Consider the following 25,033-nt stretch of genomic DNA (forward strand, 5'->3'; position numbering starts at 1 on the left):
AACAAGACTATTATATGATGGTTAATAAATAATAACAACCACTCAACACAAAAGGTAACAAGACTATTATATGATGGTTAATAAATAATAACAACCACTCAACACAAAAGGTAACAAGAGTATTATATGATGGTTAATAAATAATAACAACCACTCAACACAAAAGGTAACAAGAGTATTATATGATGGTTAGTTAATAATAACAACTAATCAACACAAAAGGTAACAAGAATATTATATAATGGTTAATTAATAATAACAACCACTCAACACAAAAGATAAAAAGAGTATTATATGATGGTTAATTAATAATAACAACCACTCAACACAAAAGGTAGCAAGAGTATTAAATGATGGTTAGTTAATAATAACAACCACTCAACACAAAAGGTAACAAGAGTATTAAATGATGGTTAGTTAATAATAACAACCACTCAACACAAAAGGTAACAAGAGTATTATATAATGGTTAATTAATAATAACAACTATTCAACACAAAAGGTAACAAGAGTATTAAATGATAGTTAGTTAATAATAACAACCACTCAACACAAAAGGTAACAAGAGTATTATATGATGGTTAATTAATAATAACAACCACTCAACACAAAAGGTAACAAGAGTATTATATAATGGTTAATTAATAGTAACAACCACTCAACACAAAAGGTAACAAGAGTATTATATAATGGTTAATTAATAATAACAACCACTCAACACAAAAGGTAACAAGAGTATTATATAATGATTAGTTAATAAGAAAAACCACTCAACACAAGAGAGAAGTAGACTACTTAAAAGTGGTTACTTGATAAGAACAGTTACTAAACACCAAATACAACTAAACTGTATGGTGACTGACTAAGGCAACCGTGTTTCTTGTTCGCTGTTGCATTCTCAAATACAAAGAACTTCCTTTGTCTAGGTACAATAACAAGTTGTTCATCTGGTTTACCTTGACAGAAAATAAGGAGGGAGCCAGTCTCATAGTTGCCATGACTACTGACAACTGTTTTTACATGGAACGGAAAGAAGGCAGCGAACCTTTACAGTTGTGTAATTATAAGTGGGATAAAGTTTGCCTCAGTAAAAAGTTCAGAACATGTATGTTTCAGTATAATATAAACTAAATCTGTAAAAAGTATTGAAACAAAGTCTTCAAAATTCAAGATTATACGAAATCTATAAATTAATGTTTTATTTTTTTTAATAAATAATCGTATTTTGTCATTCTTTATCTTTGTGCTGGATTATTGTTATCCTCATGCACTAAATTACTGGTTTGTGTTTTATACTATCTTAAATAGCTAGTTTTTCTTCATCTGAATTATTCTTTGCTATGAGCAAGTTCAGGATTTCTGTCTATTTTGTATCATAACAATTGTATACCAATATGACAACTGGAGTAGATCAGTTAGTATATATAACAGCATAAGCTCTAAAAGTTACTTACTGAACTGGATTAAGCAACATTCATATAAAAAAAAGACTATTCTATGAATCAAATTCTATGCTCCTTCTTACATTCTGGGTGTATCAAGAGCCACAGAGTAGATTAGGTGGTATGAAACATAGCACAGGATTCAACTGTTAGTACTGAAACATTGGGAACATGTTCCTTGTTTGTACACTGTATCTTAAGCAGTTGATAACAGTCATAACTACCAACTCTGTTTGTACACTGTATCTTAAGCAGTTGATAACACAGTCATAACTCTATCAACTCTGTTTGTACACTGTATCTTAAGCAGTTGATAACAGTCATAACTACCAACTCTGTTTGTACACTGTATCTTAAGCAGTTGATAACACAGTCATAACTCTATCAACTCTGTTTGTAAACTGTATCTTAAGCAGTTGATAACACAGTCATAACTCTATCAACTCTGTTTGTAAACTGTATCTTAAGCAGTTGATAACACAGTCGTTACTCTTATAACTCTGTTTGTAAACTGTGTCTTAAGCAGTTGATAACACAGTCATTACTCTGTCAACTCTGTTTGTACACTGTATCTTAAGCAGTTGATAACAGTCATAACTATCAACTCTGTTTGTACACTGTATCTTTAACAGTTAATAACACAGTCATTACTCTATCAATTCTGATAACAGATTATATTACCATGTGAACTGTGTTTGGATTCTGTCTCTGAAACACTTGATAACACAGTACACAAACATATGAATGCATGAAATACAACACATTTATTTCAATGTAATTATATCCATTTGCTCAGGTCTTGAGATGTTAAACCTTTTTCTTTTCAGCTTACAGATTAAGAAACTTACCCAAGTTGTTATTTTTGTGAAACCAAATTTTCCTTGGAATAGACGAAGAAATTGTGATACATACGCACTTTCCCACAGTCCCCGTATGGCTTCATTAGGATTTTCATCTAAATACAAAAATCAAATATATAATTCATTGCAGCTATACTTTATAGACATAAATAAAAATAAGTCAAGAAACATCAGCTGATGAGATATCCCATCCAATACAATGGAGAAATACTTTATTACATTTCCAATATCAGTTTGTATAGACATGTTATTCTCAAAGTTCTTTATATGGTTGTCTATCTACAAACACTCAATACACACTAGTCAGAAATTGTGTGTAAGACATGTTTCTATCTAAGCCTAAATAAGCAGTTAGCGACAACTGATAAAAGTCATTATCTAACTTGACGGAAATACACATTCTAATATTACTTGAATATATTTGCTTCAACAGTTGTCCTATACAATTTTTCAATAAAATATAAAAGAACTGGAAATCTGATGAAACTTTGTAGAATGGACGGCAAACTGCCTGTTGTAGAAACACGAGTGTAGAGGGTGACGTTTCCAAAGTCTTCAGCCTTTCGTCTTCGGGCAGAAGACTTTCAAAACGTCATCCTCTACGCTCGTGTTTCTACAACAGGCAGTTTGCCGTCCATCCTACAAAGTTTCATCATGAATACTCTGCCTAAACAATCTATCAAAGAATTAGGAATATATTTGATTTATTAGAGATAGAAACTTAAAACAATATAAAAATATGTTTTAATAATCTATTTCATGTATAAAATTACATTACGTTACAACATTAGAACAGCCCACCAATTAACATCTGCTACGTCTCATCCTTTGTGTGATGTTTCATTATTTGAGCTATTCAGATTCAGCTGTAGAAAAAAAAAAAGACCTTAAACATCTGTCAAAGTGTCCAGTTGGAGAAACCTTGCAATGTGGTGGCAGGTGACTTTTCAAATCACAAAGTGTGCTGAAAGTTTTTCTATCTTATCACAACAGAAAATACTTGTTTTACACAGACCATCTGCTTAAACACTAGTGTTCTAAATCCATGAATCATTCCATGACTTTGTTAGTGTAATGTACATGTATGGAACTTTGTATAAAACAAATAAACTAGTTGTCTTCTATAACGATCTCAGAACTTGCAAGATTAGTTTGTTATTTTATGGACTAACCCATTTAATTTACTTGATAACCTTAAAAAGAATCACACTTATTGTATCTCGTACCATTAAAAAATTACATTTATTGTATCTCGTACCATTAAAAAATTACATTTATTGTATCTCGTACCATTAAAAAATTACATTTATTGTATCTCGTACCATTAAAAAATTACATTTATTGTATCTCGTACCATTAAAAAATTACATTTATTGTATCTCGTACCATTAAAAAATTACATTTATTATATCTCGTACCATTAAAAAATTACATTTATTATATCTCGTACCATTAAAAAATTACATTTATTGTATCTCGTACTATTAAAAAATTACATTTATTGTATCTTGTACTATTGCTTTACAAAAACTAGCTATATAATCAACTTCATAATATGCAAATATTACAGGAAATGTACACTTAGTGCTTTTGAAGCAACAAAAACAATAGAATATGAGAGTTGTAATTTTTATTACTAAAAATTATGTTTGATAAATAACACAACTTTTGATATCACTATCTTCTAACTTATATTTTTTCGTTCTTTAAGTTTATCTTTCTTACACTGTTCCCTTCACCTTTTTTTTATATAAAATTAACCCCGTGTTTCATTTCTATGTAACATAAAAGCTTCTGAATTATCTTAATTTATAATTCTGTATACAGTGAAGTTATGAATGGCATTTAATTTTAGAAATGAAATAACTAAACTAATACAGAACCCAAAACTCAACTTTAACAATACCGTAACATCCTTTTGTACCAATAATTACATATTTGAATTGAAATTATAATTTACAAAAATGTTAAAACACTGTTCACCTTTACAGAATTCATTTCAAGTTAGCAGTGACATCTACCTAGCAAACATTCTGTTAAGCCATTGGTCTTCCAATCCAGTTTGACAGGTCTACTGTAAGTTCTTTTGTTCATTAGATTTAGTACAAATCTGGCTTGTCAAACTGCATACTGTACATTCTACATGTAACTTCTTTGTGCAGTGAATAATTAATAACAGTTTCATCACTGAAATTTTCTAAGCTGTAGCTTAATTCAGCTTAGATGTTGTAACTCATGTATACACACACACACATACCAACACACTAAACTACATTAGCTACTAACCAATTCATTGATACCTTTTAAATAACAGTATAAGGCTATTAATTCCTTTGAAGTTATTTTTACTACACCTCACATGATATCATATGCCAACATGTGATGAAATGTTACATATGCATGTAAACATACTTTAAAAAAAAACAGGATTAATCCATGAATTTATTTAGAATATTCACTTCTTATTTACAACTGCTAACATTTTACATATGCACCAAACTATACTTGTTCACTTAGGTTACATTTTAAGAAGTTAATTGTAAAAACATGAAATTCTTATCATGCCTTGATCAACTGACTTTAGAAGTTACTACTAATAAACAAATGTTACTACACCATTTTTTGGGATACCTATAACTCTCCTCTTGTCCACTATATCATATGTTATTCAGAGTTCAAATAGCAACAATATGGGAAGTTTTCCTTTTTAAATTTTAAAACCCCCAGCTTTAAACTACATGGACTAACAATTTCCTTATGATACATTTCACTGATGATAATGCTGTGTGACGAAAACGTATTAATTTACATAGAACTATATTAATTAATGGTAATCACAAAAAAGACACCAATACCTAGTTCACTGGATGTACACCACAATATATTAATGTCCACAATTTACATTACAGATTTACGTACCACTGTATCATCAGCGTATGACTAAAACTCAGTAAAACTAAAAGTGAAACGCAAAAGTACCTTAAAATGTGTCTCAAAACTCATTTTCATATTTATACTACAAACTATGGAATTGATAAACCATACACAACGATATTCACCTTGTAATTTAAATTTTCTTGGCATTTTCTAAGATATTCGCCAACAGATGTCAAACATTTTTGATGGAATTCTATTCTCATTTTCTATGCTCAATCGGTCATGTTGCACTCGTATGACCTATTGCAAGCTCCTCAAAGAGGACAAGTTTCTTGAAGTGATTAATTTTTTTGCAATGGCGGTGAGATCATAAGATGTTTTTGAATATTCTAGACATTATGCAGCTGTATATCAAACTTGCCCAATTATAGTTCACTTTGTCATAAGCCTGAGAAACAGTAATACTTAACTGAATAGCTAAGATAATCTCTCCACAGTCAAGTAGCACTGAAAGTAGTGAAACGTAGAAAAAAGTTCATCATCAATGCAGTGAAACATTTAAACCTAACACACTACGAATCGCGTATAAGAAGTCCATATTCTGTGGTGCATATATCTCACTCAAAAAGCACAGCAAGCGCCCTCTAATGCCTGAAAATGAAAGAGCCAATAAACCAAAGTTAAAACTGAACGGAAACGGAAATTATTGTAAATACAGTTTCTGAGACTTCTCCCTAATTTACAGATTATTTCAGTAATTTTAATTTTAGGACTTTTTTAAACTACGATTAAACTTTTATATTTATTTTCTCCAATAAACACATACTTAGAACAATAGTTTTATTCAAATTACTGAATGCACTTTTGCAAAAATAAATGTCAGAAGAACGTAAACATCTTACAACAGACACCTCCGATTAAATGCGTCATGAAGTTGCCAGCTGATACAAGTAGAACAAAGCAACAATAGTGTGGTTTTGAAGTGCAAATGTATATTTAAAATTTTCATAGTGCGTATATTTTTGACAAAGTATTCTCTGAAGGTCATGTGAAATTCTTTATTAATATTACGTAAACGTTTAAAGAAATGTCCCAGCAACGATCATTTAAAGAAAGAAGGAGCTTTGGTATAGTAGTTTTGTGAAAACAATGATATTTTATGGATATGGTTTATTTTATATTTAGGGTAGGCCTAACAATAACAATGGTTGTAATTTGGCGTTTAACTTTAAGCTAGATGTAGAATAGTAGGGGATAGAATGTAGTACCGTTAAGTAAAATCAAAACAAGGTATTACTATGTATTATCCTACTTGTTTTGTCGAAGACTTGGACTGATTTTTAATGGCAGTGACAAGCACTGACCAGGTAATTATAATTTATAGTTTGGATTATTGGCCATTTACTGAATTAGTATTATTTCTATGGCATTAAAAGGTTTGGAGAGACTGATCAAAGATGCTTTGTAAGGCTTAACAAAGTTTGTACTTTTGTTGGATAACCAGAATATGGTTTTACACGGGGAAAATCTTGTCTTTCAAACCTTTTGATCTTCTTCAGAGATGTCACTTTTGACGTATTGTACAAAGAGATCTGTATAAAGAAACAATAACCTCCTGTGTCTTGTATTCATTCTTCCTGTACATACAATTCAAAATCCTTCTGGCTTTCCCACTGGGAACCACACTGCCAAAAACACAAAGATATCTTTTTCTTCCATAACACACTGAATTATACTTGAATATATATCGGCAACAGGAGAAGATATATCGGCAACGCTCCTGACCCTGAGCATTGTATGGGAAGTATTGGAATTGACCTCAACCATGTAGACATTAATCCCTTGGTACTGAGTAGAAAGACTGAGAGACTGAAAGTAGATAAAGCAGCAAAACCAAAGTTCACACAGGATATTAAAGGATGTCAAAGGTCGGATATACGAATCCCTCTAATTTTTGGTGAGTCAATAGGCAGTGGGCTGGCACACATGATGATTGAACAGTTGATACTGTTACTCCTATTTTTTAAAGGGCATAATAAGAGCTGCCTTGGAAATTACAGGCCAATCACTATTACTCCTTCATTGGGAAAAATTCTAGAGAGTCTAATAAAATCTTTGTAAATCATGTAGTGAAATATGTGTTAATTCTTTTGAGGTTATTTGTTATCTAGATGATGGAAAAGGTGTGGCCTGGTGTATTTAACTTCTTTCAAGGTGTCACCCAGAAGATTTCTAAGAAGTTTGGAGAGACCAGTTTATAGGATTGTAAGGTGATTGGATAAGGAAAAACGAAAGGTTGTTATTAATGGAATCTGATCAGATTTGCTGATGGCAGAAAGTTTTCAACACTAATAACTGTATTGAGGATGTTGAGGTCCTATAGAATTGATTTAGATGAATTGGTAAATTGGACCAGTATTTGCAAATAATCTGTAATAACAGTAACTGCCAGGTAGCACATAGTACTATAATTTGGATCATATGTTTAAAAGAGCTGAGAAAACACTTTCGTTAGCATACCTGAAGAAAATAACTTGGCATAATGATGGATAAGTCATTCAAGCCATGGAAGTAAAAATCTGGTGCTATTGGTAAAGCTAACAGAATTTTAAGGTTTATTTATAGACATGCTAATCATAAATTTGAAAGAAGTAATAGGATTATTTTTAATAAAAGTGTTATTTTATAGGGTTAGTGTAGAATCTAAACATTTCTCTTGAGAAAAGAAGGGTAGGAGGTGATCTTTTTTGAAAATTTTAAAGGCTATCCTACAGATTGATAGGATGAAGGCCTCTAAGTTCTTTGTATTCTATTTTGAAGATCAGAGCATGGATGGACAAGAGCTTATGATTTGGAAAAGAAAAGCATATGGAATGAATTGTCATTGGTAGTAGGGGAGGCCAGCATTTTACAGGGGTTTAAGAAGGGAGTTCATAAAATTTTAAAGGGACAAAACGGAGCTTACTACTCCATCAAGGATGTCCCTTCCAGCTCCTAACTATAACCACCCCTTAACACTCATGTATTCATCCAAACTTTTCTTAAACTCGGTTGAATTTTCTGCTTCCACTACCCTTGAAGGCAGCTCATTCCAAAAGCCAACCACCCTGTGGGGTTCCAGGTCAGAACCTGTTATCCCTCTTACCAGATCTCCACTTTTTCAGATTCATTTAACTCTTACTACTGTATTGTGATAATTCTGTTAATTATTTTTGGGAGGTACTCCTTTTTTGGCCTTACTAGTTTGCTGAACTCCCTGATACTTTCGAAGCCCGGTTTTATTCGGCATGTTTGCAGTTTTCTTTATTATCATTGGCTGCTTGCCTCTCTTCTACTCCAATGGGCAATCCTGGAGGATCAATCATTTGTCTTTTCGTGGCCCCACCTTCAAACATCTCATCCTATTGGTGTTTACAGAATCGGTTCCATTTATATTCTCGGATCTTTGGAAGGTTGGGATGGCGCTAGTTGCATCGGTGTCTACCCACTTAGAAGGTCGATTTCGTTCATCCAGGATTCTATTCTTGTCTTTTTTTGGTGACCAAGAACACTAGAGATTGGCATCTTATCATCAATCTGTCTGGACTCAATGTCTTTTTACAGCCTCCTTGTTTCACCATGGAATCTTTTCTTCAACTTCAATGGTACTTCACACCAGATCTTTGGATGACCAAATTTGATGCTACAGATGTTTACCTTTGCATCCCTATAGCAGAGTCTTCTTTTTGATTTCTACATTTTTTGCAAGAGGGCCAGATGTAGCAGTCCCAAGCTCTTCTGTTTGGACTTGCTTCAGCATCATATGTTTTCTGCCGAGTAGTACAGGCCTTTGAGCAACATCTTCATTTTCTGGCTCTGTGCACACATCGCTATTTGGAAGATTGACTTCTTTTTGGCACCAACCTGTCACATTGCCACACTACATCCACAGATTCTCCTTTCCGAAGCCAGAAGGGCAGACTTCATATCAGATTGGAAAAATCCATTCTCTCACCAACTCCATACATGATCCATCTTGGGGTGTTTTTCAATGCACTTTGAGTCAAGCTTGACCTTCTCCCCTCAGACATCATGATAGGGAAGGGATTGTCAGGCATTTGCTTATGTCACCTTCTCCAACTGCATGGATGGTTCTGTCTGTTTTGGGGATTTGTGCTTCCCTAAAATCCCTCATACTATTTGATCATGCCCATATGAGTGGTCATTTCATGGCTCATGCATACCAATCCTTTGGATCACACAGTCTCTTTGCTTGAACAATTTGCAAATCTCAAGTGGTGGCTAGACAGGAACTTCACAAATAGGTGTGGAATTCCATCTCTTCATGGATGGGGTGCCTTTCTTCTGGGGTAAGCATTCCAGGGTATTTGGACCGACTATGAATCTACCCTGCATATCAACATTCTTAAACTTCTTGCAGTACATCTAGCGATGATTCCAGGTCTTCCATTCTTGTATGACAAAATGGTCATGAGTCATTCTGATTACTCCACATTGGTGTCATATCTTTCTCATCAGGGAAGTTCTCATCCTTGAGGTCTTGGTTTTGGGGCTTTGGATCTTCTTTTTCAGCTCATTCCAATGACATCCATCTTTTGGCCTGTCATATGCCAGGGGTTATGATTTTGATAGCAGATCACCTTTCTCAATCCCATCAGGTGATCTTTCAATGGATTTGTTCTCAGTTCAGCTCTCCATTGATAGACACCTTTGCAACCCATTGGAATGCTAGCCTACAATTCCACATCCACAAGCTCTGGTGATGGATGCTTTCAGTGAAGACTGGACAGGATTCCATTTGTATGCCTTTCCTCCTATTTATCTCTTACCCAAACTCTTGTCTATGATTCATTTCACCCCATGTTGGGTTCTCTTGTCAGCACCTTTTTGGCCTGCTCAAACATGGTTTCCTCTTCTGCAGTTTCTCCAGGAATGTTTACCACTACCTTTAAAAATTCCAGATTCATTTATGTAGTTCTTTGCCCTACCGTAGTGGTTTAGAATCTAGAAATTCCATTTATTTGACTATATCCTCCATCAACCTATTTTGCCAATCTAGCGATGGAAAATGACAACATATTATCCTATCTCATTACCATTATGATCTGGCAGTTCCTTCCTCTGTGGGATTGTTGCCCCCCCATGGCTGTGTTGACTACCTCTGCTAGATTTTAACAAGGAAATGTGCAACGTTCTTACCTGATTAACAGTTTCTCTTTTTTTCTTCTAGGGTCCCTCTTTATTTCCTTTGGATCCCACTCAGCAGCAAGTGCTGTCCAGTCAGGTGTTCTCGTATTTTTTTTCAATTCCGTACTAGCAACCTTTATATAAGTTTATGGTTTCAACAGGCTCTGTTGAGATGAAGTGTTCCATAAGACCACCTAGGCACAGTTCTGGATGGTAGTATTATCTCACAATACAAATCCAATGTACCACTACTCGTGGACTATCATGAGTAAAGCTGAAGGGGATTTTGCCAGTCCCTGCTGATGTTAGAGCTGAATCATTCAAGGTTGGTTTGCTTTTAAAACTTAAGGAACATGGTTCACCTGTTGCACTGTCTCCAGAGGCCTGTTCCTCAGTACTACTCACCGCACACATGTACCCCTACTGCTACTAATGGAGCTAGGGAGTCCTTACCACACCCAGTTCCCAGTCGCTGTGGTGGTGGACAGAGGATTTTCCTTCAGAATGTTGAGTTTTCTCCACTCTTAGAGAAGAGGGTGAAGTTGGGAACCCTCCTCCCTGGGTCCCTGGAAGTTTTTTCCAGATGTTGGTAGGAGTAGGACCAACTTATGTGGGAGCCTACTCGTAAAACTGGTCTAGATTTGATGCTTAGCTATCCGGTTTGGGTGTGCTTGAACCCTCTTAGAACACTGTCAGGTGTTAGGTTGTTCGTGCAGGGGGTCCACTGTCTCCTTGTAAATCCGAATGCAATAAGGTCCCATCTCAGGCCCTTGGTGGAACAGTGTTTCACGTCCTCTCCATAATTCCATGAGTAAGTGGAATTCTCCTTGTCCTCTTGGTTGTGGAGTGAAAATGACTGTTCATAAATCCAGACTGGATGAGTTCTGGACTTTGGGTGGAGTATAGCATATATATGATCCTGTCAATCCAAGCCTGGGATGTTGTCTTTTGGACTTCTTAATGTTGATCAGAAGGATTGTCCACTTTGGTGTTGCTTTTTTCTTTCATAAATCTGGTTGTTCGAAATGCATGATCCCATGGCTGCTGGTGGGGATCCTATGTATATATATTTGTGGTCCAACTGTCCTTGCCACCAAGTGGGGATATGGGTACCATGACCCCTTAAATCCAGCCCCAAGTCATGGAACCTCGGCTGCATGGTTGGGGCTGGCCCATCATACTTATTTGTGTAATATTCCACCCTATGCAGACATCTTCTCAATGTGGGATTCTAGCTATAAGTGTCAGTGGAAGTATTTATGTTTTGGAAGTTATCATTTTCCTAACCTGAAAATGTATTTCCAAACATACTTACCTCCGCTGACACCCTGCCTCCCCAATAAGAGCCAGTTCTAGTGATCGGGATTGGGTAAGTCTAAACAAAGTTATTATGTTGTTGACATACAGTGCTTATATACAGTACCTGTATAGAGCGCGTGTGAGGGCCGGTGTAAAGTTTTGCAAATTAGATATTGCCGAGGGCAGTCGAGTGGGGTATATAAAGACTGGAGCAAGTGAACACGATGTTTAGATGGCAAAGATGAAGATCAAGAAAGAGCTATAAGTGTCAGCGGAGGTAAGTATGTTTGAAAATACATTTTCAGATTAGGAAAATGATAACTTTTAAGTTTATTCTCGAAAGTCGAGATGTCCATCTTCTAAAGTTTTCTGGGTTCTTTGCTGCCAACATAAGCTCTTCAAAGCCCTTCAAGCATTGGTGAAATGTAGAAGCACAGTTGGAAATGCTCCATTTTATATTAGTAAGAAATGCATTGTTTTATAAGAGTAATCAATGTGTATGTTTATAACACTGTCTGGAAAATAATTTGTGCAACTTGTAGCACATTAATTGAAAACTGCCATGTTGAGAACTCATCATTTCTCAAGTTTGCTGTTGTACTGCAACTATTTCAGTGAGTTTTGTAACAGTAGACGATTACCATAGTAGATTTCTCTACCCTTGTAAGTGGTGGTTTATTCTACTGATTTTCATACTTCGCTTTTTAAACACGTGTTTACACAAAACCACCTGGTTCAGTAAATAATGGTTGGGTAGAAAAAAAGCTAATGCAGCAGTAATCTGTTGAAAAAACATCCAACTAGATGCATATGCACGTATGTAGCTTAAACTTATTCTCCATAAATAGACATTAAAACTTAAGAAATAAGGTAATTAGAAATTGTTAATCTATAAATGGAAATAGGAATCGTCAAGAATTGTCAAAATGCAAAGATTATATTTTCAAGCCTGCAACTATGGGCTCTTAGAGAAACAAAAAGTAAATTAACTAGGTTGGGAAGAGTGTCTACATTATTTTCTCAAGCTATAAATCCCTGGAGATCTGTTACAAGGCACAAAGATTGAACATTTAATTAAATATTTCCTTTTGAAATCAATGAATTAAAACTTAAGTAAGATAACTTTAAATTATAAACAACATCTTAATTCCAAATATTTTAACATAAATTGAGAATAAAATTGTTTAATTACATTTTGAATGTAATCTGTAACAGTTCATGGCATGCACACTGACTGAGCTGAAATCGTAGGAGTTTTTTAATTCACTAATTTAGAATTAGTGTTTCCAACTATCCAAGTGTCATGAGAATAATTGATTAGTTGAACATAATTAATTACTGAACATGCTAATTAATTGATTAAAACATTTTACTAATTATCTAGCTCTACCTCTACATGACAGAACTCATTGACAACAAAAAATTATTTATATTAATTATTGCTTTAAATATCACTTAAATGTGGGTACATATTATTGTACGATAAAACTTGCACCTTGTCAAAATATCAAGGTTTTATGGACCCACTCGGTTTCCAGTTCATGAAAAGTTTGTAGGGTGGAATTACTGCAATAAACTGGGAAAACTTTTAAGAATAATGGAATGTATTTATGTGGAAAAACCTCGAAATATAGCACAGTGTTAATAAATGTTAAAATATGAGTGTGAATCTTTGCTTGGTTTGCTTATTTGGCATGGTGACATCTCACCAGTGAGTCAGGTACAAGTTGACTTGTTCTATTGGAAATTAAGTTGAAGTAATAAGTTCGTTAAATATTATTTGGTTTTGGTTTCATTTCTGGACAGAGCACAGTATTTGGGATATACCACAGTGTTAATAAATGTTAAAATATGAGTGTGAATCTTTGCTTGGTTTGCTTATTTGGCATGGTGACATCTCACCAGTCAACTTGTTCTATTGGAAATTAAGTTGAAGTAATAAGTTCGTTAAATATTATTTGGTTTTGGTTTCATTTCTGGACAGAGCACAGTATTTGGGAGAAAGGTACAAGGTTTTATCGCTTGTTATTAAATTGAAGTTTGGAAAAGCTTAAGTATACTTAAGGGACTATAAATGGGAAACTCGTTAGTACATTGTTAGATAATGAGTGTTCATTTAGTACTTATTTTAATAGTTTGTTTCTTATTCGTTTTTCTCAAGTAAGTGTTTTGTCAATAGCTTGGGTGTTTCTGTCAGTGCTAAAATATTTTGTACAGCTGCTACATGTTTTATAACATGTAATACATCATTAGTTATCTATTTATGGAGGAATTCACATCCTGTTAAAATCTACAAATTACATCCTTGAAAATGGCGATTTGGTCGTGGAATTTTTTTCCACTAGCCTGTGTAAACTATGTGTATGCTATGATAAATATAGCCATTAAACTTCTACTCTAACACCCTAGTGTAGCAGCTGTAACATAATTATTGAACTTTGACATTTACTAACTATGTTTACAGTTTATATTATAATTCAAAGTTCTAGAAGTAAGGGTTTGGTTAACATTTAATTCAGGACGTGTATCCACAAATTTTCTTCAGTGTGTAGCATTTCTTTACTATCCACCCTCCCCAAGATGATAAAGTGTTTTGAAGTGAGATTTGTGTCACAGTCCTGTAAAACAGTGGTTAAGGATGGATGACTGATTATATGCTGTGTTTTGTGCATTAAAGTTCTGGCTAGCACACAGCTGGTCTTGCCAAAACCCAGTTCTTTATGAAGTGTCATCAGTCATGTGAGGAAAAACTGACGGTGAAAGCAAAGAACTTGTATTGACAGTGATTGGATCATGTGAAGTATTAGAAATGTTGCCATCAGGTGTACTCAAGACATGAATATAAAAATAAAGTCTACAATGTGTCAATTGATACCGTTGCACAGAATTTTTTTTGCGTGATATATGTACAGTTTTGCGTTAACATGGCATCTGAAGCATACATGTTTTAGTTGCATTTAAAGAAGTTAAAAGAGGAAATTTTATTGTCATGTTTTATAAGTCTAGTGATGACTTGTTTAGAGCACTGTATATAGTTTGATCCAGTTATTGTAGGAATGATTTCATCATGTTAGCAAAAATGGAAACAAGGATAGTTTTTAACTTGTTTCCTGAAGAACGGATGTGGGGTACTTGATGCAGCTGTATAAATTATTATGAAGGGATATATGTAGTGTTCCTATAGGTTGTCTACATGCTAGAATGAAGAAACTAGAAATATGACCCTGTAATGGCATCAAACTTTAGAACCTAGATGCAGGCTTCTTGTGGAATGGTTAAGTTCATTATGTTGTTTGTATAAAGAATTTGATTTCTTTGAAAATTTAATTGGATAGGTATAGTGATATGAAGAACTGTTGTTAAGTTATATATATTTTTTAGTTTTTATGGGTAGCCTTCTTTCACTTTAACCATTATTATAAACACAACTTGTTAGTATTATAACAACATACTAAGGTGTTAAAAGATCTGTCCTGACCATTTCTGGAACCCACTATTGTTGGGTCATACTAATGATCTGACCATTTGAGCTGCCCAAGTTCAAGGCTCAAGCAGATGTGTCCCATCCTGATCATTACATATAAAACTTTTGAGATTATACAGTACATCTGTATATATATATATATATATATATTTATTTACAATTAATACCCTCTTGTGTTACACGGCTGCATATTATATGTTTAGTAAATATAAATACTGAATGTGTTAACTTAACACACTTACACAGATTTATCATACTAGCACATAATTTTTGGGGAAATCGATTACTTAAAAATAGAATAAGAAATAGATCTATAAGCAAATAAGATAGCTTTCTTATTTTTTAAGATATTTCTTTAGTTTTATAATCCATAGTTTATAAATACACAGTGCTTTGATTTCTTGGACTGAGCTGTATGATACACACAGAGAGAGAAAGTATAATTCTATTTCCTTAAACACCTTTTTTGATAACTAAAGATTTTATTTGTTTTTCTGGTACATTAATTGTGATACATTAAAGATGAGAAAATATTTTCAATTTTTCAGCTCAGAGAAAACAAGATGTTGAAGAAATTCGTAAACAGCATCCAAACAAAGTTCCTGTAAGTGTAGTGTTCATGTTCATATGTTTTATGAGATTTATTTATAATAAAAGTTTGGTGTGGTTAAACAGTTATCAGCTTTTCATATCTTGCACACAATTTTTTTCCATGATTTTGAAATAATGGCTACCTCATAAAATTCAGTTCGTTGTTTGCTTTATAATAGTAGTTTCTTCATCTTCCGGCTATCAAATTATCACTGACATTCAGGTTAGGCTTATCCATAACTAATGAACATTAAAACCTCTAACTCAAGTTAAATATTTTTTATTGTATACTAGTATTATATTCATCATCGGCTATCTAATTGCTACTGACATTCAAATTAGACTTATCCATAAATAACCATAACAAGAAAATTTATGGACAATAAGGGATCTCTTGGTCTATCTAAGCCAACCCATCCACTAAACTAAACTTTAAAAAAACAAACTTAAAGCCAGCTCTTATCATTCAAATAGTTATCAAGTTTTAAATTAAACTCCTTTAAATTTACTGAATCCACCACATATTGAGCCAACCCTGTTAGAAAACCAGAGCTATTTTAGCTTAAGATAACTTTCTAACCTGCCAAAATTTATATTTGTGTCCACTAGACCTACCATTCTCACCATTCAGTATGAAAAAATGTTGATTAATTCCTCAAAAATATTAAAACACCTCAATTAAATACCCTCTAACTCTTCCTTTTTCAATAGAAAGGTTCAGAGATGTGACAACTTTTCCATCCCATTTATCATCCTAGTAACCCTCGTCTGAACCCTTACCAACAGTTCTGTGTCCTTCCTACGGTAAGGAGCACAAGACTGAGCACACTTCTCCAAATGTATAATAATAACTTCTTTAAACTTGTACCCAATACTTCTGTAGATACTTACATCCTATTTACCCTACTATTAGAAACAGCACACTACTTGAATGGCTTAGGAGACTGATCAACCAGAAGACCAAGATCCTTTACTGCCATAGTATTTTTATGGTTATTCCAATCAAAATTATAATTGACATAACAATAACCCACATATATTACCTTGTATTTATTATAATTGAAAGCCATCTGTCACTTGTTCACCCAACTCAAAAAAATGATCGAAGTCCTTTTGTAAAGTAGCAGCATCCTCCTGACAGCCAGTCAATTCTTAATATAATCAGCAAATTTAAGTGATTTGTTGAATATTTTTTAATCTGTGTCATCAATGTAAATGAAAAAAAAGCAAGGGTCCTGATACTGAACCCTGACTTCACTTGTGACATCAATCCAGTTTGAATGAACTCCATTTGTAACAACTCTCCGTTTTCTTCCACCTGCCTAATTTTCTGTCCAACGTGTTAACTTATCCGCCACACCTATAGATATTTTTTTAACAGGCCTTTTATGTGGCATCCTGTCAGATGCTTAACATTACTTGATATTAAATGTTTTTTTCAAAAATCCTATTTATGATTTGTGGGTAACATGTTGTTATTAATTTAGCTTGATAATTTTTTTATCACAAACATTTTTTGAAGTAAAATCTGGTGCTAGAACTACTTAGCGCTATCCAAATTTTAATGAAAGATACGGTATTGAAAAGTTTTATTATTATTTCATTGATACTAGGTGATTATTGAAAGATTCTATGGAGAAAAGCAGCTACCAGTGTTGGATAGAACCAAATTTTTGGTTCCAGACCATGTGACTGTAGGTGAGCTGGTGAAGATTATAAGGTACGGTACTTTTAAAAACCGTTTGTGTTTGAAATAAATCCAGTAAATTTGTGTGCAGGCGTAAGATAGCTTGTGGTAAATTTCTTCCTTAGATATAAGAGCCAAAATATTGAATAGCTTTTATCTATTCTTTGAAATCATTCTAATATTTTTTTTTTACTAACACTTCAGTGTTTTTTAAGTGTAATGATAATTATTTCTTGGATTAAGTTACAGGTAGTAAGATTTTTCGAGAAAACAAAATAGCAGTGTTGCTTAGCTTTTGGTTTCGATAAACAATAGCAAAAACAAGGATCTTGGATAACACAATGTAGTGAATAATAAGATTGTAGCAGTTCTTTGTTGTTGTTTTTTTATGAGAAATAACATAATGGATCAAGGACTAAAAGTAAAAAAAAAACCAGGTTGTATGCAAAAAAATAACACAAGAAATATAGAAAAAGTTTATTTATTTTTGGTATTTAAAAAAAAATATATCCAAAATGAGAATACATATGCTTGGCATAAAACCAGAAGAAAAGTAGGGCTGTAGAATTTTTTTTTGTTCATGTCTGTAGTCTCTAATTGGAGAATTGCATTGACAAATTAGCTCGTTTTGGTGCATAATTAAATTTTGGGCTGGTTCTCAAAAAAAGTGTTGATTATCCACCAAAAAATTATATTAGGAATTTGATCTTTTCTAGTCCTTTTTCAATAACAAAAGATGATATATTTTGTATATCTGGCACAACAATTCCCTGAAGTACACACGAACGTTAAACAGAAAAAACAATAACGATGAACACTGACTTATTACATTCATTATGAAACCTCTGGCTTATATTTATATATCAGATGATAAGATACTATAATACTGAATATATATATATATATATATATGTATGTAAGGTATAACATATAACAATGGTAATACATCGATAAAATTAACCTCAAATCACGGAGCTACTTACCGCATGAGCTGACAGCTGAGCATATGCAAACACATCCACTAGTTTTGGTGTTGCTCACAGATGGCAGCACCACTGTGGTGCTGCCATGACTGTAAAGACGAGGATATTCCTACTTGTTGCAGTGGAAGGAAAGGTTTTTGGGAAGCCGTGGGGTAAATCTGCTTGTCGCATTGTAAGGGTTAAAAGAAATTGTTTAAAAATCTCGGGAGATAGAAAAGTATGGCATTAACTCAAATGCCTCATTATCTCGGTAATAATTTTTTATTATTATTACAGAAGCAAATTACTACTATAATCTAACAAAGTTTTTTTTATTCCTGCTTGTGAAACAGCACAGCCTCTTTAACAACTTTTTCGTAATGTTTATTTGTTCTAAAGGTTGTGTTAAGTAATAAGGGAAGTTTCAAATACACTTTAATCAAACTTTTTTTGTTTGATTTGAACCAACTCATCGTGGCCACTGTATCTTTATTTTATACATATAAAGTCTTGTTTTGTTCCCACCACAGACGCAGGTTACAGCTACATCCTAACCAAGCCTTTTTCCTGCTTGTGAACCAGCGCAGCATGGCTGCCGTATCTGTGCTTATGGGAGAGTTGTACGAGAAAGAAAAAGACGAGGATGGATTTTTGTACATGGTGTATGCATCACAGGAGGTGTTTGGGGATTGAAAAGACCAACATTGATTGACTTAAGTTTTAATTATTAAAATTTTTAAATTGATGAACCATTTTATGTAAAATTTTAGTTCTGAACTAAGCATGTTTAAACTTATCTTTTTGTATAAACTGCACCATCTTATAAGACTGAAAGTATTGTGGGTAAATTAAATTTGAAAATAAAAGAATAGCTTTAATTTTAAACAAATGAGAGGAAATGTATTTCAAAAGGTTTTTATTAAAGAGAAGACTTGCTTGATTTAACAAAATTTAGTAAATCTGTTATGTATTTTACAAGGAGGGGAATTTTTTAGTAAGCCTAAGTTATATTCGTACAGCTGAATGATTTATATAAAATATGGTAAAGAACAATTTTCCTTTGAGAAAATTAATCTTTAAACTTTTATGCTTCAGCAATTTCCTTGTTCTGTATAAAATTAAACGATGTTTGTTCATGTATATTGAATGTATCTGATTTAGCTATAGCGATAATTGAAATAAGTAACACATGTACTTGTACTTCAATAAATGTGACTTTTAACTATTTAACTTTCAATATTGTTAATTTTCATTTACAGGTATTGTCAGTAAGAATGATTAGTATTTACACAATTGTCATGACTTAATAGTCATTTGTATTATTATGTTTCATCTGTGTAGTTAATGGCACGGACTTAACGTAAGTGCTGGTTACGGAGTTGGAGGATGTGGGGAATCTTTTCATTTTGGTGGGTACTTGACACTTTTAAGTACTAGTTGCAAAGTAAGAGGATGTGGTTAAAGTTTATGCTTGAGAAACACGACTTGTGTCACAGGAACTTCACATATTAGTCACAGAGTTAGAGGTTATGGGAGAAAGTATAATTGTTTGATGTTAAGTTGTATAGTGTACAACAATGTGGTATGGAGAGATATTAATGTTGGTGACATATGGTTGTATAGTTTTTAATAATGATGAAGAGACACGAATGTTAATGATTCACAGTTGTGTAGTTTAGTAGTAGTTGTGCAGGGACATGAATGTAAAGGATGTTTGTGGATGTAGTAACAGTGTAGGGACATGAGTGTTAATGAATCGCAATTGTGTAGTTTAGTAGTAGTTGTGCAGGGACATGAATGTAAAGGATGTTTGTGGATGTAGTAACAGTGTAGGGACATGAGTGTTAATGAATTGCAATTGTGTAGTTTAGTAGTAGTTGTGCAGGGACATGAATGTAAAGGATGTTTGTAGATGTAGGGACATGAATGTTGATTCACAATTGTGTAGTTTAGTTGTAGTTGTGTAGGGACATGAATGTAAAGGATGTTTGTAGATGTAGGGACATGAATGTTGATTCACAATTGTGTAGTTTAGTAGTAGTTGTGCAGGGACATGAATGTAAAAGATGTTTGTAGATGTAGGGACATGAGTGTTAATGAATCACAATTGTGTAGTTTAGTAGTAGTTGTGCAGGGACATGAATGTAAAGGATGTAGTAACAGTGTAGGGACATGAGTGTTAATGAATCACAATTGTGTGGTTTGGTAGTAGTTGTGCAGGGACATGAATGTAAAGGATGTTTGTAGATGTAGGGACATGAGTGTTAATGATTCACAATTGTGTAGTTTAGTAGTAGTTGTGCAGGGACATGAATGTAAAGGATGTTTGTAGATGTAGGGACATGAGTGTTAATGAATCACAATTGTGTAGTTTAGTAGTAGTTGTGCAGGGACATGAATGTAAAGGATGTTTGTGGATGTAGGGACATGAGTGTTAATGATTCACAATTGTGTGGTTTAGTAGTAGTTGTGCAGGGACATGAATATAAAGGATGTTTGTAGATGTAGGGACATGAATGTAAAGGATGTAGTAACAGTGTAGGGACATGAGTGTTAATGATTCACAATTGTGTAGTTTAGTAGTAGTTGTGTAGGGACATGAATGTAAAGGATGTTTGTAGATGTAGGGACATGAGTGTTAATGATTCACAATTGTGTAGTTTAGTAGTAGTTGTGTAGGGACATGAATGTAAAGGATGTTTGTAGATGTAGGGACATGAGTGTTAATGATTCACAATTGTGTAGTTTAGAAGTAGTTGTCTTCATGAGAAAATGTTGATTTTGTATGTTTATTTTATTTTTTACAACAAAGATTTAAGTTTAGAAACAGGGGAATATAATAACCTCCATGCTTTTCCTTTGTACAGCTAAATATACTACACGAATAATCTGTTGGTTTATACGATTGCAGTTATGAATTAACTTGTTTTGTGTTTTTTTATGGAAAGGTATTGGAATGTATTAATAAATGTGTTAAAAGGTTTGAATGTTTATATTTTGATTATAATAGCAAAATTTAAAAGAGGTATAGGTATAATACAATCCTGCGTACAGTAATCTAAAATAAGGTATAGATCCACAATTATGGAACAACAACAAATTTTTGACACAGACTGATGAGGAAAAATGAAAGTGTCAAAACTTGTATCCGTATTAAATTTGGTGGTGTTCCATAATAGTGGATCTAAACGTTATTTTAATATAGTTGTAGCTCTAACCAAACTATACACTTTTCTTTTAAGCTAGAGTTTCTGAAACATGGTAGTTCTTTTAGTGGGTCCTTAATTTATCAACAAGTTTCTAAAATATATATACACCTACTGTAACTGTAGGTTAAATAAAGAAAAGATGTAAGTATATTTGTGCTCTTGGATTTTTACAGCGTTGTGTAAACCATTTTTTTTACATATCAAAAGATAGGTAGTTGTTATTTATCATTAAATAGGTTTTATCCTCAGGCCACGGATGATAAAGAAGCTGAAGTAGTAAACATTATTTTAATATTTATTTTCTGTGTGTGAGGCTTCAAATAATAAAGAATGTAGCATACTGAAGATAATAAGTTAAAGCTGATAATCCAATATTTCTTCATTTTGTTTTACAGTCAGTTAGCCTGAACTTCAGTATATTTTCAGAAACTTGAACCTTTAGCAGTCTCATCATAAGCAGATTATCCAATGCCCCATGTCCTAAAGGGGTCCAGGAAAAAAATCAGACTGTTTTTTATTCACGTTCCTTCATCGGGGGGGGGGGGTCTTTATTTTAAGCCTTCACCAATAAATATTTCCAATAATTTTATATTTTAACTAGGTTTGGCAACAGTCAATCTATAGACATTAAAATATTATAATATTTTTAGTTTTTACATTTTGATTTAACTTTTGTTGCTTGATTAAATTATTTTACAAAAAGATCATATCCTTGTTTTTAGTGAAAAATTTAATTAAGACCTCTATTCTAGAATGTACAGGTTAAGTGGGATATATTTTGTTTTTTGGCTAATTACCATTTGTTTCATTGTTTTTCACATAGGTAAGTTTTGTTATTAATTTGATTCTTGATACAGATCCTAATTTAAAGGCCCATGTTTGGTTTATCCAGCACTGGTATGCATGTGAACAGATCGTGGAAGAGTTCAATTGAATCGGCTTCTGCAAGATAATGCCGTTTAAACAGTTTAGAGAAAACGTCCTAATGGGAAAGTTTTGGTTCTAGGGTACTTTCCTTGGAATACTGCTCACTGTATTAGTCCTGGTGTGTAACTTAGAAATGTTCTGAAGCAGAAAGTAAGTCAGCTCCAAAAGAATAAGACCAGCTCAAGCAGTACTTTTACTGTTCTACACAGCATATTTGTCTGTCTCGTGTCCGATATCATTGTGAGGAACAAACAGAACCAATTTTGATGAATTCCTCCAAAGGTCATGATTCAAGATTAAAAACTATTTCAATTTGACCACCTTAATGCCACGAATAAGGGTTCAACTGAGTGATGAGAAGCTTGATATTAAAATACATGAAGCTAATACCAAACTTCATTCTGCACATAGCATGGGTACTTTTACATTACACAAACAGCATATGTTTTTTTAAACCTGATATTTTCAGGTACCTTTGCTAGTAACACTGAGATAGTGGTCTTTTGAAATGCTTGTAGTAGACAAATGAATAACTCATTTCAGTGACGAAAATTACCAGTAATCATTCTGTCTGTAGCTTGGTGTTGTTGTGGCTAGATGTTCCAAATGTTCACTAGGATCTGATGTAATCTTGTTTTCTATTGGCCAGGAATGTTAATGTTCTTGTAAATCCTTTAGTTCCAGAGATGGTTGCAAGTATGAAAGGTGTTGTTTTACATGTCCATGTACCACCTCTAGCTATAGAAGGTACGTGTAGAGATTTTAGTAATTTTTTGTAGATTGTGCTAACTGAACTAGACATTAGCATTGATATTTTCAATAGTTTAAACTGTCAAGACTTGTTAGTTGATCTTACAATCAATCCCAGTCTAGGCATTGGATTTATAGACCCTTGGCACCCCCGATTAAAGGCCACTTGTGTTCTTTTTTTAAAGTAATATTGTGATTCACAGCAGAAGTAACTACCTGTACATGTGAGGTGAAGAAGGATTATTAACTGTTCAGTCACCTTTGGCTCCCCAAATACTTGCCAAGTATGACTGATTCTATAAGTGGGATGTGCTGTCAAAGATTTTCTTTGAACTGCCATAGTAGAATTAATTTTAAAATTCACTGTTGCAAATTTTACGGTGGTAACCGTACGATTCAATTCTCCTTCTTTGACGGTTTTAAATGTTACAATATTTTCATTAACAGCTTTAAGCCTGACATCGTTTAGTTTTAAAAAACTTTGAGAATCAAAGTAGCACTGAAGTCTTACTCATTATTCAACTCTTGTTCATGTTTTCTCGATATTTTGATGAAGCTTGTACTCTTCTAATGTGTTTATACATTAGTGGTTGTTATTAATTTTTCTTGTTCCAGGACATTTGAGGTCATTTTCTAGGTTGAAAAATATAATTTTTATTGTTTAGCTCTTGGTACCATATTTTGTAATACTACTTTTATTGACTTACGCACCAAGTTAAAACTGTTAATTCCATTCTTTCTTTTTTTTTCTGAGCAATAGAAATGTTTTAATGAGAAAATAAAGGTTAAAATAGCATACATTTTCTTTTATTATAGGTTCTGAATTAAAAACAAGATATTTAACTTTCTATTTCATGTAGTAGATGTTATGATTCAACAGATAACACCATCACAATTCTTTGGTCCTTCTTGAATTACGATATGGACCTAAAAGCCGGGCTATTGGGGCTGTAGCTTCAGACCCAGGCTCAAATGAGGTTGTGGTTGTTTTTTTTTATCCGTCTTTAGTTGCGATCATAATAGGCCTGTTAAGAAAAAAACTGACCCTTGCTAAATATGATCATCTTGCAGAACGCTAGTATTTGTAATAACTGAAAGTTGAAACGGTAACTCACTAGATTGGAAGAACACATTTTTCTCATTGGTTATCAAATACATTTTTTCTACCCAATTGGTAAAAATTCTAATGAAATGTTTTTATAGCTTAGCCTCCTCTCTTTTTTTGGTTATTTGTCTATAAACATTCAATTGAAATTGATTGAAAATTTTAGGCCTAATACTTTGATTTAAATTTTGACCAATCAAAGACACCATGATTACAACCATAAGCTAAACTTATATAACATACAGTTAAAATGTTATAAAATATGTTCTACAAAAATATAAATGTTATTACGAAATTAAAAAAAAAAAATGCCATAAATGAGAGGTTCCTTAAAGAGTTACAGTTTATAAGAAACAAAGGATGCATTCATTGTCACCATCTGTTGCAGTAATCGAACTAATGCACAAGTCACATTTTTTCTGTCAAGAAAGCATGTTGCAATTGCTCGAATAGTTATCTGTCTTAGCAGTGGTGTTATAGCGGTGCTAGTTCATAAGTAGGGACGTTCAGCTTCTAGCCAGAAAGTCTTGGAGGCAGAAGTAATATAAACAAAACTGAGTAGTTATTGTATCACATCCAAGAATGAATGTACAGGTTTTTAGTTGAGGATTGTTGCTAACAAAGGCAGCTCAATCTAAGGATTTGAGGGCATG

At 33.3% G+C, this 25,033-nt stretch overlaps 1 protein-coding gene across 1 annotated transcript; it reads left to right on the forward strand.

Moving 5' to 3' along the window:
- The first annotated feature begins 6,091 nt into the window (after positions 1-6,091).
- On the forward strand, positions 6,092-19,626 carry LOC106470262 (microtubule-associated proteins 1A/1B light chain 3A-like). The gene is made up of 4 exons (XM_013930807.2): positions 6,092-6,306; positions 15,698-15,753; positions 17,354-17,460; positions 18,920-19,626. The coding sequence occupies exons 1-4, from the start codon at positions 6,267-6,269 to the stop codon at positions 19,080-19,082; spliced, it is 366 nt and encodes a 121-aa protein (XP_013786261.1). The 5' UTR covers positions 6,092-6,266; the 3' UTR covers positions 19,083-19,626.
- The last annotated feature ends 5,407 nt before the right edge of the window (positions 19,627-25,033 follow it).

Source organism: Limulus polyphemus, unplaced genomic scaffold (assembly GCF_000517525.1).
Source record: "Limulus polyphemus unplaced genomic scaffold, Limulus_polyphemus-2.1.2 Scaffold3911, whole genome shotgun sequence".
Taxonomy (NCBI): domain Eukaryota; kingdom Metazoa; phylum Arthropoda; class Merostomata; order Xiphosura; family Limulidae; genus Limulus; species Limulus polyphemus.